Source organism: Delphinapterus leucas, chromosome 10 (genome assembly GCF_059928025.1).
Source record: "Delphinapterus leucas isolate spDelLeu-1000000601 "Yukka" chromosome 10, BTC_Dleu_Yukka2, whole genome shotgun sequence".
Lineage (NCBI taxonomy): Eukaryota > Metazoa > Chordata > Mammalia > Artiodactyla > Monodontidae > Delphinapterus > Delphinapterus leucas.
The window spans coordinates 65,072,494-65,087,383 of record NC_143138.1 but is presented as its reverse complement, the minus strand read 5'-3'; the positions used below and the strand labels follow the sequence as shown (position 1 = coordinate 65,087,383).

The following is a 14,890-nucleotide window of genomic DNA, read 5'->3' as shown; positions in this document are numbered from 1 at the left end:
ACCAGGTAACGTTATTCCCACATTCTAAGGGTAGATCAAGAAGCCACAGCTTTTACTCCTCAAGGATTCCAAAGTGGGGAGATAAACACATAAACAGATAATTTTACTCTAGCGAGAGAAGTTCTATAATAGAAAGATGAGCTATATGCCATGGGAATACAGAGCAGAAAGTAAGTCCTCTTAGGAGAGCAAAAGAAAGCTTACTGGAGGAGGTGACATTTGATGGGTCTGGAAGTTTGAAGAGCTGATAAGCAGGGTAAGGCATTCTAGGGGATAGACTGCATAGAGGCATAGTGAAGTGCAAGTGCCTGGAATATTTGAGGACTAGCAAACATTTGGGTGTGACTGGTATATACATCATGTGGGCAGCAGGGAGAAACAGTCTGAGACAAGACTGGGGAGAAAAGAAGTTAAGCTCTTCAAGGGTCCTGAGAGTCGTGTGTACCTCCATGAGCAGAGGATCTTAAACTTTACACTGGAGGTAATTGGTGGAGGGAGTTGGGTTTTACCTAGTTTCCTTGCATGAATCTCTTATCTTTTTCAGGGAGGCTATGCTAGGCTCAGTATTCAAAAGGCCTGGAATTTCCAAGTTGTACTTCTTGGGGGACTTTTCATCTGTAAGCATTTCAATGCTTTTGCCTGTTAAATGACAAAAATAATGCAATTTAGTAATGAATGTGATGTCCTTTACTTAAGGGAGAACAATCCGTGGATTAGGGGAGTACAGCGGACAACAGTGGACCGCTCTTACCGAGGGATTCTGGGCAAGAGCGAGTTTTATAGAGCGTTATAAGCGGCAACTGGGGGAAATAGGGCATGACTGGCTAGGAGGTCTGGGGTTTCCTCATAAGGCTAACAGGTCCAATTTTCTAGGGCAAGGTGGGCTAGGTGAAGCTGAGTCGAAGGACTGTTTGGTGTGTTTTAGGTTTCCTTGACAGTGAGGTGCTTTCCTTGATAGTGAAGTGCAGGCTGACTTAGATTTAGATTTGTGGGCCAAGCCACTGGGGTGGCCTCCATTTTGTGGGTCCTGGTAAATGAATTACCTTTATCAAGGGTCACATAAGTCAGATTACTAGCTTCAGTTTTTTCATTCTGTCTGCCTCCCAACTTTTGAAAGTTAATCAGGAAGAATCACGATTTTCTTGAGTTAAACATGTACTAAGAAATTTTTCTAAGATTGAGTAGAATATGGTTTTGAAATGTTTTTGCATACATATATATTTATATATAAACAAACATCATTTTCTTCCAGGTAAGAAACTAGATTGCAGCTTCACAGTCTTCAGCTTTTATTAGTAGAGTGTCATCCATCATTGTAATCAGTAAACTTATCGACTTTCATTGTAATGATAATTTATTAGAAATTGTTTCCTGGAGACAGTAACGGGGAACATTTGGTCAATCTGGAAAGTAGCTTTGTTGCCTTGGTAACTGAAAGAATGCAGAGAAACCAGTTGTGGAGCGTATCAAAACCAAGGCCCTGAACAGGTTGAGTACTAGCTCAAGGCACAAGGCAAAAACAGAAACATCTGCCAGTGCATCTGCTGAGATCAGAGACCTGCAAGCTGTGCCAGAGCCCTTGGAAGGTTGACAAATTGTTATACAGTCTGATAAAAGAGAGGTCGCCTTCTGACCAGACACATGGGAGTCCATGCACTTTCCTCAGACTCAGACGGAATGGAACTTAAAAACCTTCCGACCAAAGGACATTCCAAATCAGCACCTGTCTACATGAGTTTAACGATGGGAGAGATGAGGTCAAATGATAGAAGTCCGTGAAAGGAATCCGTCCATTCCTCCTTGAGCAGAACTTTTTTGAGAGCCTACTTAAGCACTGTATCAAGCACTGTGCTGGGCACCTGCATAGCAGAGGTGGACAGGTCTTATTCCTGCCTTCTAGAAGCTTCCAGGAAAGGCACATACAGAGAAGATTATGGTGTAGTTTCCAAATCCTAAGAAGAAGTAGAACAAGTATAGTTCTGTGTAAACATTAAGGATTCAGTTTAGGAGTTGGGGGTCTAGGAGACTTTACAGAGGAGGTGACATTTCTGTGAGTTCTGAATGAGTAGAAGCAGAACCCAGAGGCAAGGAATTCTAGTGGCAACTGAGTCTAGTAAGTCTTCAGGTTCTTAAGTACATTTCTTTTTACCTGGGCACGCTCAACTTTCTAAGACTTCATGTAAGTTCCTCATCTGCCAACTTGATAAAATATCACAGTGAGGGGGGTGGGGTGGGGGGGTTGAGTTCCTTGATGCACCTCTCTCCCGTGGGTGAATGTGCATTCCTGAGTGAGATTGTGTTTGTAATTCTGAATCGGACTAGGGCACTGACAGGGTCATCCTCAGGTTTTACTAATTATTCTGTACTAGACTTTTCTCATTGTTTGCCATCCAGGTAGCAGTCACCTCATTGGGGAGAAATAAACACATTAATTCTTGTTCCGTGTGATCTCTTCCTTGGTACGTGTTGCAAAGCAATAGTGTAATCAAACTATAAGCCACTCTGTCCCCTCCCCTCTGTAAAAGCCTCTGGATCTCCATGTTTTCTTAGTGAAGCAGGAGGACCTGCTTGCCCACTCAGAAGCAGCAGTGAAGGGATGCTCACAGTGCTGAGCACTGTAACAGGACACCAGCATAAATGTAAGTCCACTTGAGAATGGAAAATAGTAGCAGACAATTGCTAAGGAACAAAGACACACCTTCCTCATTCTTTGAAAGCCAGAATTTGACCATGTTTTATCACCAAGCCTTTATATACCCAAGACTCATCTCTTATTTTTTCCCATTACTAATTAGAATCATCACCCTCCTGGCACCACCTTCATTTTTCATTTTATTATACATCCTTCCTTGCTCTTCCTTGGTGAGAGCTTTGCTGAAGAGTAAGGTGACCCTAGTTTCTTGCTAATGAACCTTTATTGTGCTTTCGCATGTATTGCTGCTAAGCTACTTAAGGTCAAGGGGAAGGAGAGGTATATATGAGTTCAGTTAATGTTCAGGACAGAGGTTAAGTTCACATTTTTTCCAGCATTGCAACATTGCCACTCCTGACCATGAACATAGCTCTGTGTTAGGTACTGATGCTAACGCAGGAAACATATTAGGGTTGGTTCTTGCGCTCTAGTTGGGAGTTGAGAAAATTATGTGCAGGGTATGAATAGCAAGTAGAGAAGTTGAGTAATGGGGACAGAGGCTCCAGTTAAGGAAGGTTTCTTGGGCTGGGCCTTGGTAATCCCTTCACTTTTTTTTGGCTGCATTGGGTCTTCATTGCTGCACGCGGACTTTCTCTAGTTGAGGCAAGGTGCGCGGGCTTCTCATTCTGGTGGCTTCTCTTGTTGCGGAGCACGGGCTCTAGGCACGTGGGCTTCAGTAGTTGTGGCTCACGGGCTCAGTAATTGTGGTGCATGGGCTTAGTTGCTCCACGGCATGTGGGATCTTCCTGGACCAGGGCTCGAACCTGTGTCCCCTGCATTGGCAGGCGGATTCTTAACCACTGTGACACCAGGGAAGTCCATCTCTTGTATTCTTTTTTTTTTTTTTTTTGCGGGATGTGGGCCTCTCACTGTTGTGGCCTCTCCTGTTGCGGAGCACAGGCTCCGGACGCGCAGGCCCAGCGGCCATGGCTCACGGGCCCAGCCGCTCCGCGGCATGAGGGATCTTCCCGGACCGGGGCACGAACCCGTGTCCCCTGCATCGGCAGGCGGACTCTCAACCACTGCGCTACCCGGGAAGCCCTTCTCTTGTATTCTTGATAGACTATTTCACAATATCCTATGTTACTTCAATTAGTGACTTACAGGCTAGGCAATAAAAATCAGCTTTGTTCAAGGCAGAGTTTTTCCTATCCTTTCAGTGTAACTTTTTTTTCAAGAATTTTCTCTCGTGGGTACCTCAATCCTGAAAGTACAGTTTGTAAACTCAAAGCTCAGGGCAGCAAAGGACTATGCTGAGTTAAATGGGGGCAGTGGGCTCTGGTGGGCGGCTAAAACCCCAAGCCACAGATAGCCAAGGTCCCTAAGTCCTAGAGGTCGGAGGAAGATGAACTGCTGCAGTGTGTTCCCGTGGCAACTAAGTCATCAGCAGGCTGGAAAGAGCAGGCAGGGCTGGTGCAGGAGGGAGAGACACATCTTGTCCAAGAAACTAAGGGGGATTGGGGCAGGAGTAAAAGTGCGAGGATGTATTGTCACACAAGTGTCTTACAACTTGAATACATGTCCCCAAAGTGCTGATCACTGAAACCTTTAAATGAACCACTTATTAGACTCTTGCACAATGCAGAGCTACAAGATGGAGCTCTCACTGGGCTTTGGGGACTCACTCAAGTCAGTTTTCAAGTTAATTTGATAAGTTGTTATGACAACTACTCTTCCTCTGAGAAATGAATGCCTCCAATTTTGATATTACATTAAGGTTCTTTGTTTTAAGTGAAATTTTGAGCAATTTTTTGGGGTCTTTGTTCTTTAAGGGTTATGGCTTAGGATTGGCAAATGAGTCTTATTTTTAAAACAGTTTTTTGAGTAGGAGACAGTGGAAGTGTGGGCATAGTGTCACATAAGCGAGTGTGTGGGTACACACGTGTCTATACTGGTGAAAGCCAGCATCATTACTATCCTCAGTACCCAGATTAGCACCATCCCGTGTTTAAATTGCAGATCTAAACAGAGTGCCAGTTAACAGGAAATTACATTTTCAGTTTAACAGTGGCATTCGATTGTGCAGAAAGGAGCAGGTTCCTTGCTTTCTCTTTTTCATTCATTCCTTCCTTCTTCCTTCGTTCCTTTCACACTAGTAAATACATTTATCATCCAACTGCTTGAGGAGAGAGGAGTGTTGGGCGAAAGACAGGTTTAGTCATGAATGCTGGTGTGATGTCACTGCCAGCTCTGTGATCATAGGTGGTGTTAGAGCTCCAGGAGCGGCGGGGAGAGCCGTGGAAGAGGCGATGTCGCTCTCACACAGGCAGCCAGCCTCACGCACTGCCACTCCTGGCCAGCTCTGTCAGGGCCAGCCTGCACAGTGCTGGGTGGATTCCACAAAAGAAATGAGCCAAGCTGGGTTTGAGTGGCAGAGGACAGAGGGCAAGCTGAATGAGATCGGGCTGAATGTCAGCATGGACGGGCAGCTGAAAGACGGGCTTGTGAAGAATGCCAGCTTCCTGGAGCAGAATAAGCTCTGCTTCTTTGAGGGGAAGCTAGACAAAGAGCTCGGCATTGAAGCGCAGGACAAGGAGTATCAAGCCACCTCGGGTCACCTTGCGAGCAGGTATGTGATTGCAGACAGCTGCCATCCCTTGGAGGGGAACTCAGTGCACCAGAAGACGGCCGAGTTACATCTGGGACCCAGAGAGGGGCCAGACAAAAACAAAGCCACTATAGTTCCGGGGACGGTGGCAGGGAAGAATGTGCCGGAGACAGAGAGCCAGCCAGATCTGGATTTCCCTGGGGCTGCTGACATGCCCACCCAGTATGTTAAGGAGCAGGAAACCAGTGTTTGGAACCCCAACTTTCATTCCGTGTCAGTGGCTCAAGACCCTCAGCACTCAAGGGAAGGAACTCCAGGAAAGGAGAATGGCATCCCTGCTGGCTGCCGGGTGATTGGGGTGGTGAGTGATAGCTCTGGGCAGCTCGAATATGAGTCCTCCCTAGCGGTGGCTGTAGCCCACCCAGACCCCACTGTTGCGCACTCACCCACTGCCATTCCACCAATCACTAGGGTCGAGTTCACCCCGGACTATGTGAATGCCAGCTCTCATATCAAAGACCATGATAAGGAGTTGGAGAAATTGAGTTCTACCGAGGAGGGGGCTTTGCTTGACCAAGCCCCCCAGCAGAAAAAGGCAATGCGCCGGGCCCTGTCTGAGTGCTCTCGTCTCTCAGTCCCCCCAGCTGTCAACCTTGCAGATAAGTATCCTGAACTTCCCGCCCAAGAAGAGCTTTCTTCTGGCCTGCTACTACTCAGCCCAATGCTGAGTCCCACACCCAAAAAACTGGGGGCTCCTGCCATTAGGCGCTCCATGACGGTGGCTGAGGAACAGACAGCCAGCCACAAATTGAACCCTGGAGAACTGCCCATTCTGTCTACTGAAGAGATACCTCCTTTCAACTGCGAGGAACCAGTGGCCAAGAGGAGAGAAGAACTGACCCACTTCAACAACAGCAGCAGCAGCAGCTCTGGGAAGAGGGAACTGGGCACTGCTGGGTTCTATCTCCATGGTAAGCTGGAGCAGATTCCTGAAGTAAGCAGCAAGGAAAAAGGACAAGAAGATACTAGTGAAACTAGAGCGGATTCATGCTTCCAAGTCTGCCGGGGAGGTGAGAAACGGCCAGGACAGACAGTTCTGGCAGGGAAGAAGGAAATTGAGGTCACCACAACCCAGAGCACTCCATCGTACCTGTGTGAAGAGACCCCACGTGATGGTATGTTTCTAAATTTTGCCTCCATGGGGAACAAGCAGACAGCAAGGAAGGAACCAAAGTGGCAGATTACCGGCAGGAGCGTTAGGCGGCTCGTTCCTGCTTGGAGTCTATGACTGCCCAGGGAAAGCTGAATTCCCTTGCATCGGAAGGTTGGGGAGAGTGATGCGAGAGAGTGCACAAAGTGACTCTAGCTGGGTCAACCTGCACGTCTGTTGGTGTGACAGATGGTATGGACTGAGGGCGTGGGCCGAATCCCGTCAGAGAGGGGTGGGCGTAAGACATAGAGCCCCTTACTTGACCTCATGTCACCCTGCCCGCCCCTCCCCCATCCTCCCACCCCTCAGCTCCCTGTTGCTTTGAACCAGATGATTCCAGAGCCCTAAATCATCCAATCACAACTGATTGATTTCCTTGCTTGAAAATCTGTCACTGTGGATTCACAATGGCTTTATCAGCACTAACCTCCTCTCATTAAGTAGCGCAGTCTGGATGCAAGCTCTGTTTTCCGTTTTGCTTTTGAGAACGTTTTGCTTTTGTTCAAGCTGAAAAAGAGCCTTTTAAAGCTGGCTATTTAATATTCTTTTCCTGTTCTTCATGTTTGACCCGGTCTTGCTTCTAGTTTGCTCTCTGTGTATGTGTGTTAGGAGGATTTGTGGGGAGAAGGGGAAGAAAGGGAAAGTGGACAGTGGAGAGACTTGTGGTTAATAAACAGCTAAATGTTGCGGTCTTTGCGGCTGCCGCTTTGTCTTTCTTCCTGGCCCTTTCTTCTCTTCCCCACCCCCAGCTCTCCACGGGTCTTATTGTTGGTGGTCTTACAAAAGCTTGTTTTCCTCTGAGTCCAGTTTGTGCACAAAGGACCGTGATTCACAAGCTAGTTAATGGAGATTTACAATATGTGTTTTATTTGTTATAAAAATACTCTCTTTTCCTAGGAACCATTTCCTCTAGTATTTATACCTCTCAGTACATTTTTACAAAAATGTTTTACTCATTTTTTCTTAATATTAGAAGTGGTATTTTCTAGGGGGAAGGGTAAGTGGAAAGGACCCTTGAAGACTGGCAGGTGTGTGGTGTGTTGTTTTTTTTTAAATAGAGGTGGGCAAAAAAGCGTCATATTTCCTCCATGATTTCTTATGACTCCAAGATGATAAGACTCAGGTGTCCTATGCTGTCGCTTCCTTCTAACTGTAGCAGAACTGTAAGGGCCTCCTGGATAGGATTGTCTCATCTTCTTTTGCTTGATCCCCAGGTGCCCAGTTCAGTGCCGTATACCTTCTAGGTGGTAATGAGTGAAGATTTTTGTTTATTTCAGAACAAGTTTGTCCTAGTTCACACTGAGAGAAGTTCACGTTGGTAGGAAAAAAATGTCAGATGACTGACAAACCTCACTGATCTGTTCACCTAATAAATGTTTGAATGCTGACTGCTAAACTCTATGTAGATAAAGCTATATAAGGATTCATTGTTCACCATACCTATCATATGCCACTACCTAGGCCCTGGATATTGTCCTTATCCTCGAACGACTTGTGATCTAGTTGGGGTGGCAGGGGTCGGGGGGTGGGGGTTGTATGAGAGGATTGTGAATCATGAAAACTTTTGGGAGGAGGTGGCCTTGGAAGCCTAACAAAGTGGAGGGAAAGCCTTCCAGGCAAAGGTATGAAGCTCAGACAGCTCACATTAGGTAAAAGAACAATGATGAGTATTTGTGGGGCTTCTCTTAATTATTATTTAGTTTCAAAGAACAGAAACACAGTCATAGAAACTCAAATTTATAAAAAGCTATTTGTTGACAATCTCAGGGAATCCTATTTCAGGAAGTGTAGCCCAGCTACAGCCATTGTGTGTCTCACTTAGGACCTCTGCTTTGCCCTGAACACGTGTTCCATTCTCTTCCCTCCTGGAAAGTGTTCTCTGCCGTCTCTTACTTTTTGCTTCCTTTGTGTCTCTGGTCTGTACAGGACATTGGTTGCCATGGTTTTGGGTTCTGTGCCCTACTTTATATCTTAGGAACCCAAGGTTGCTTGGCTATAGTTTTCATATTTTCTTTCTTTTAGGGAAAGAGTGAGTAAGTATATCTTATTGTCTCAGCTTGGTCCAGTCACCTGTGTGCCAGGTACCAAAGCCTTCTTCACCAGTCTTGGCCATTTTGAGCTACCCACTTCATCTGGGGCTCCTCTGGAGAAGGATGTGGGTTGAGCAAATATGCCAAAGCCATCTGTACATCTGCGGCAAGAAATAATGGGATAACAAATCTAGAAAGTTGTTTGGAACCCAAGCTTAGTTGTTCCCTGAGTTGTTTAAACCTTACTCCCATGTTCAAAAAACTGTCCTGACTGCCTATGACAATAAATAAAGTGGCCCAAATTTGGCTTTGAGAGGATTCACCTGTTCTCAGTAGAAAAGATAAACTGGAAGACAGAGGATTGAAGGCAAAAAAATCCCATGATGACAGTTGGATACATGCAGTAGTAAAAGGTGAACTACTGAGGACATGATAGGGGAAGTATACCAGAAGCGAAATCAACTGGACTTGAAAACTGGGTGTGGAAGGTGAGGGGGGGCGGGGGGGCAGTTGAAAATGATGCTGTGATTTTGAGCCTGGGTTTTCCAGCAAGTAGTAGTACAAATAATGGAAAGATGCAACAGAAGGGAGCAGTTTTGTGTTCTTTGTGAACATTCTTCTGTGGAAATGTAGGGACATTTGGGTGGTGGTCTCTAGCAGTTGGCTGGTATATACCCCGGAAGCAAAGGAGGAGGCTCATGGTGAGAAGCACTATCTGGGAGGAAGACTATGGTTTCTGCTTATGTGGCGGTCATGCATTTTTCACTGGGTGACACTTAACTTGTGCAGGTTGAGATGTTGCATGTTTATATCATAAGCAGTGAGACTTCATGAAGTGTTCACGTTGTTTGCTGAAAAATCCTGTGCTTATTGAAAAATGTTCATGGTGGTCTGATGCCAGTGGCAACAAGTCAGACATTTGGTGAGATATTCTTTCAGCTTGCTCTAGAACAGAGGCGTTACCAATACCTTGCATGGTGGGAGTGGTTTTCTTTCTTCACATTTTTAAAACTAAAAAAATTCCGTTTTCAACTAGAGATGCATATGGTTTCAAGCATCAAAAAGTACAAAATGCTATACATTAGAAAATCTCCTTCCAAGAGAAGGTGACATTGATTCACTTTTTCCTGTTCATCTCTTCTAAATACAGCTAAATACTCTGGAAAGAATGCGCCAGATAATCAGAAAAGGAATCTGAAAGGTAGAAGGGAGAGGGCAGGCTGGGTAGGGCTCAGGACTTGAGGAAGGACAGTGCAGTGAGTTCCCTTGGCTTTTCTTTTTAATCTTCCATGTGTCCTTGTCTGGGCACTGGAGGGTGTCTACAACCTGGAATCACCAACAAGCATAGATAAAAGAAGAAGAAAAGGCAAAAAGAAAGAAAGAAAAACCTGCTCTCTTTTGACCAAAGACCAAATAGGGGAAGCCCTATTTCCCTCCCCATATCCAGCAGTGGTGGTGGACTCAATCTTCTTGCAGGTGCAGTGTCAGCAGAGGTCATCAGGGCCTACCTGTTGTGCACTTCACACCTGGCAGCAGTTGCAGGCCCGATCCACCCACAGTGGCAGGGAAGCTCATCCCCAGTCCCCACTAGGTGACCAGCGGCACCAGCCTTCTACCCAGTAGCAGAAGGAAAGGTAGGTAGGTTTCCTGCTACACTCTTTCCTCCATCATCAGGCCAGTTAGGTGCTTCCTGCTCCCAGTGGCTTCAAAACAGGAAGTCCACCAGCATCAGGCAGCCAGAAATCAGGCCAGGAGAAAGTCTGCATTCCGTGGGTCCAGCATCACTCATCCCCCACCCAGTGAAACCACCTGTCCCAGGGAAGTGCCTTGAGCCCTTGCAGGCAATACCAGCAGGGATTGAGTGACAGCCTCATGGAACCAGAAAAACACAGCAGGCCTGTATTGCACTACAAGGGCCCTGGGAACTAAATTGTTATTGAAACTACCTGCACACTAAATTTAAATAGTGATTACCTGCTAATATACAAAAAGGATTTTAAAATCCATCATAAAATTATTTCCAGAAGAAGTTATGAATTCTCTTGAAACAAATGGAATTAGAAAATCTCAGCAAAGAAATAGAAGTTATGGGCTTCCCTGGTGACGCAGTGGTTAAGAATCTGCCTGCCAATTCAGGGGACATGGGTTCGAGCCCTGGTCCTGGAAGATCCCACATGCCGTGGAGCAACTAAGCCCGTGCGCCACACGTACTGAGCCTGCGCTCTAGAGTCTGTGAGCCACAACTGCTGAGCCTGCCTGCTGCAACTACTGAAGCCCGTGCACCCTAGAGCCCATGCTCCACAACAAGAGAAGCCACTGCAATGAGAAGCCCGCACACCGCAACGAAGACGCAATGCAGCGCGCACGCGCGCACACACACACACAAAATACAATGAACAAAAACTGGTAGAGCTGAAAGGAGAAATAGACAAATCCACAGTTGTAGTTGGGGGCTTCTACATCCCACTCTAAGCAATTGACAGAACTACTGGACAGAATATTAGTAAAGGTAAAGAAGATTTTAACAGTAACATCAAACAACAGCATCCACTTGACATTTATAGAAATTCCATCTAACAACAGCAGAATATTTTTTTTTTATTAGAGTATAATTGCTTTACAATGTTGTGTTAGTTTCTGCTGTACAACAAAGTGAATCAGCTATATGTATACATATATCCCCTCCCTTTTGGACCTCCCTCCCAACCCCAAACCCCCCCCCCCCGCCGCCGCCCCACCCTTCCTACCCATCCAGGTCATCACAGAGCACCGAGCTGAGCTCCCTGTGCTATACAGCAGGTTCCCACTAGCTATCTATTTTACACATGGTAGTGTATATATGTCCATCCTAATCTCCCAGTTCATCCCACCCTGCCGTTCTCTGTTCCTGCCCGGCAAATACGTTCATCTGTACCATTTTTCTAGATACCACATATATGCGTTAATATACAATATTTGTTTTTCTCTTTCTGACTTACTTCACTCTGTATGACAGACTCTATGTCCATCCACATCTCTACAAATGACCCAATTTCATTCCTTTTTATGGCTGAGTAATATTCCAGCCATATACGGATGTGTTATATATGTACCACAGTGTGTGATGTATGTACCACATCTTCTTTATCCATTCACCTGTCAATGGACATTTAGGATGCTTCCATGTCCTGGCTGTTGTGAATAGAGCTGCAGTGAACATTTGGGTACATGTGTCTTTTTTTTTTTTTTTTTTTTTTTTGGCTGCGTTGGGTCTTTGTTGCTGTGCACAGGCTTTTCTCTAGTTGTGGCGAGCAGGGGCTACTCTTTGTTGTGGTGCGTGGGCTTCTTTTGTTGTAGAGCACTGGCTCTAGGCACGTAGGCTTCAGTAGTTGTGGCACGCGGGCTCTAGGGCGCAGGCTCAGTAGTTGTGACACACGGGCTTAGTTGCTCCACGACATGTGGGATCTTCCCGGACCAGGGCTCGAACCCGTGTCCCCTGCATTGGCAGGCGGATTCTTAACCACTGCACCACCAGGGAAGCCCCATGTGTCTTTTTTTTTTTGCGGTACGCGAGCCTCTCACTGTTGTGGCCTCTCCTGTTGCGGAGCACAGGCTCCGGACGCGCAGGCTCAGCGGCCATGGCTCACGGGCCCAGCCACTCCGTGGCATGTGGGATCTTCCTGGACCAGGGCACGAACCCGTGTCCCCTGCATCGGCAGGCGGACTCTCAACCACTGCGCCACCAGGGAAACCCCATGTGTCTTTTTGAATTATGGTTTTTTCAGGGTATATGCCCCGTAGTAGGCTTGCTGGGTCATACGGTAATTCTATTTTTAGTTTTTTAATGAACGTCCGTACTGTTCTCCATAGTGGCTGTATCAATTTACATTCCCACCAACAGTGCAAGAGGGTTCCCTCTTCTCCACACCCTCTCCGGCATTTATTGTTTGTAGATTCTTTTCAAGTGCCTGTGGAACATGCACCAAGATGGATCCTGGGTCATAAAACAAACTTCAATACATTTAAACGATTGAAATCATGCAGAATATATTGCCTGACCATAATGGAACAAACGAGAAACCAATAATAGAAAGACCACAGGAAAATTTTCAGTCACTAAGAAATTAAACAGTATACTTTTAAATAATCCATGGGTCAGAGAGGAAGTTTTCAGAGGACATTTTAAAAATACAATGAACTGAATGAAAATGAACATATCAGGAGTTCCCTGGTGGTAGAGTGGTTAGGACTCGGCGATTTCACTGCCGGGGCCGGGGTTCCATCCCTGTTTGGGGGATGATCCCACAAGCCTTGTGGTGCAGCCAAAGAAAAAGAGAAAGAAAAAGGAACATGTCAAAATTTGTTGAATGCAGCTATAGCAGTACTGAGAGGGGAATTTGTGGCAGTAAGTACTTACATTAGAAAAGAGAAAAGGTCTCAGATCAACACTCTGAAACTAAAAAAAAGAATGAAATAAATCCAAAACAAGCAGAGATCAGTGAAATTATAAACAATAAAACAGAAAAGAAAGTTTATTAAACCAAAAGCTGGTTCTTAAAGAAAACCAACACAACTGATAAACTTTTAACAAAACTGACAAAGGTGAAAAAGAGACACAACCAACCAATAACAGGAACAGGGGATATCACTACAGACATTAGAAGCATAATAGGGGAATACTAGGAGCACCTTTATCCTCACAAATTCAATAACTTCGAAGAAATATACCAATTCCTTAAAACCCACAGATTACCATAACTCAACCACGATGGTAACCTGAAGAGCCATTAAAGAAACTGAAATTTTTTATTTTATTGAAGTATAGTTGATTTACAATGTTGTTTTAATTTCTGCTGTACAGCAGTGATTCCATTATACATATATACATATATTCTTTTTAAATATTCTTTTCCATTATGGTTTATCATAGGGTATTGAATATAGTTCCCTGTGCTATACAGTAGGGCCTTGTTTATTCATCCCAGATATATGAGTTTGCGTCTGCTAATCCCGAATTCCCAATCCTTCCCTCCCCTTTAGCCATCACAAGTCTGTTCTCTGTGTTTGTGAGTCTGTTTATATTTTGTAGATATGTTCATTTGGGTCATATTTTAGATTTCACGTATAAGTGATGTCATATGATATTTGTCGTTCTCTTTATGACTGACTTCACGTAGTATGATTATCTCTAGGTCCATTCATGTTGCTGCAAATGGCATTATTTCATTCTTTTTTATGGCTGAGTAATATTCTGTTGTATATATACACACCACATCTTCTTTATCCATTCATCTGTTGATGGACATATAGGTTGTTTCCATGTCTTGGCTATTGTAAATAGTGCTGCTATGAACATAGGGGTGCATGTATCTTTTCAAATTATAGTTTCATCTGGGTATATGCCCAGGAAATTGAATTTTTAATTAAAAAGCTTCTGATGGTTTCAGTGGAGAATTTTACCATACATTTAAAGAATAATTGACACCAATTTTACACATTCTTTGCCAGAAAATATAAGAGGAAGGAGCACTTCCTAACTCATTATATGATGTCTGTATTATCCTGATAACCAAAATCAGGCAAAGACAGTACCACACAAATTACAGACTGATATCTCCCATGAACTTAGATGCAAAAATTTTTAACAAAGTACTAACAAATCACACCCAGCAGTATATTAAGATGATTATACACAACAGCCAAGTGGAATTTATTCCAGGTATGCAAGGCTGGTTCAATAATCAAAAACCAATCAGTGTAATCCATATCAAAAGTCTAAAGAAGAAAAATCATAAACACATAAAATTCAACAAAATCCAACACCCATTTGTGATAAACTCTCATCAAAGAATAGAGGGAGAACTTCCTCAACTTGAGAAGGAGCATCTACAAAAAACCTACAGCTGACATCACAGTTAATAGTGAAAGACTACATGTTTTCACCCTAAAGTTGGGAACAAGGCAAGGATACTTGCTGTCATCACTCTTATTTAACATAGTACTGGAGGTTCTGGTTAGCACAGTAAAGCACGAGAAGGAAATACAAGGCATATAGATTGGAAAGGAAGAAAAAAATCTGGCTGTGTTTGTAGATGATATGATTGTTTATGTAGAAAATTCCAAGGAATCTACCCTCACAACCCCTAGAACTAATTAGTGAGTTTATCAGTGTCACAGGATACACTATCAACATGTAAGAAACAATTAATTGCATTTCCATTTAGTAACAATGAACCTATTTTATTCAAAATCCTGTAATAAATATTCGTAGCAGCTTTACTTATAATAGCAAACAGCCAGAAACAACCAAAATGTCCTACAGTATGTGAACGGTTAACCTGTGGTACAGCCACACCATGGACTTCTCATGTACAACACGGATGCACCTCAGAAGCGTGTTGCTGGGTGAAAGAGGCCAGCTACAAAAAGTA

At 44.5% G+C, this 14,890-nt stretch overlaps 1 protein-coding gene across 19 annotated transcripts in view; it reads left to right on the top strand.

The window, feature by feature from the left end:
• The window catches only part of MAP4 (microtubule associated protein 4), a 167,064-nt gene that overhangs the window by 131,326 nt on the left and 20,848 nt on the right, over positions 1–14,890 (top strand). Inside the window, exon 1 of one of the 19 annotated variants that reach the window (XM_089919198.1) lies at positions 1,786–6,415. The exons of the other annotated variants lie outside the window; for them this stretch is intronic. Within the exon in view, the coding sequence (XP_089775324.1) occupies positions 4,942–6,415 (1,474 nt within the window). The 5' untranslated portion in view covers positions 1,786–4,941. Of the gene's footprint in view, positions 1–1,785; positions 6,416–14,890 lie in introns of those variants that run through there. 19 annotated transcript variants of the gene reach the window in all.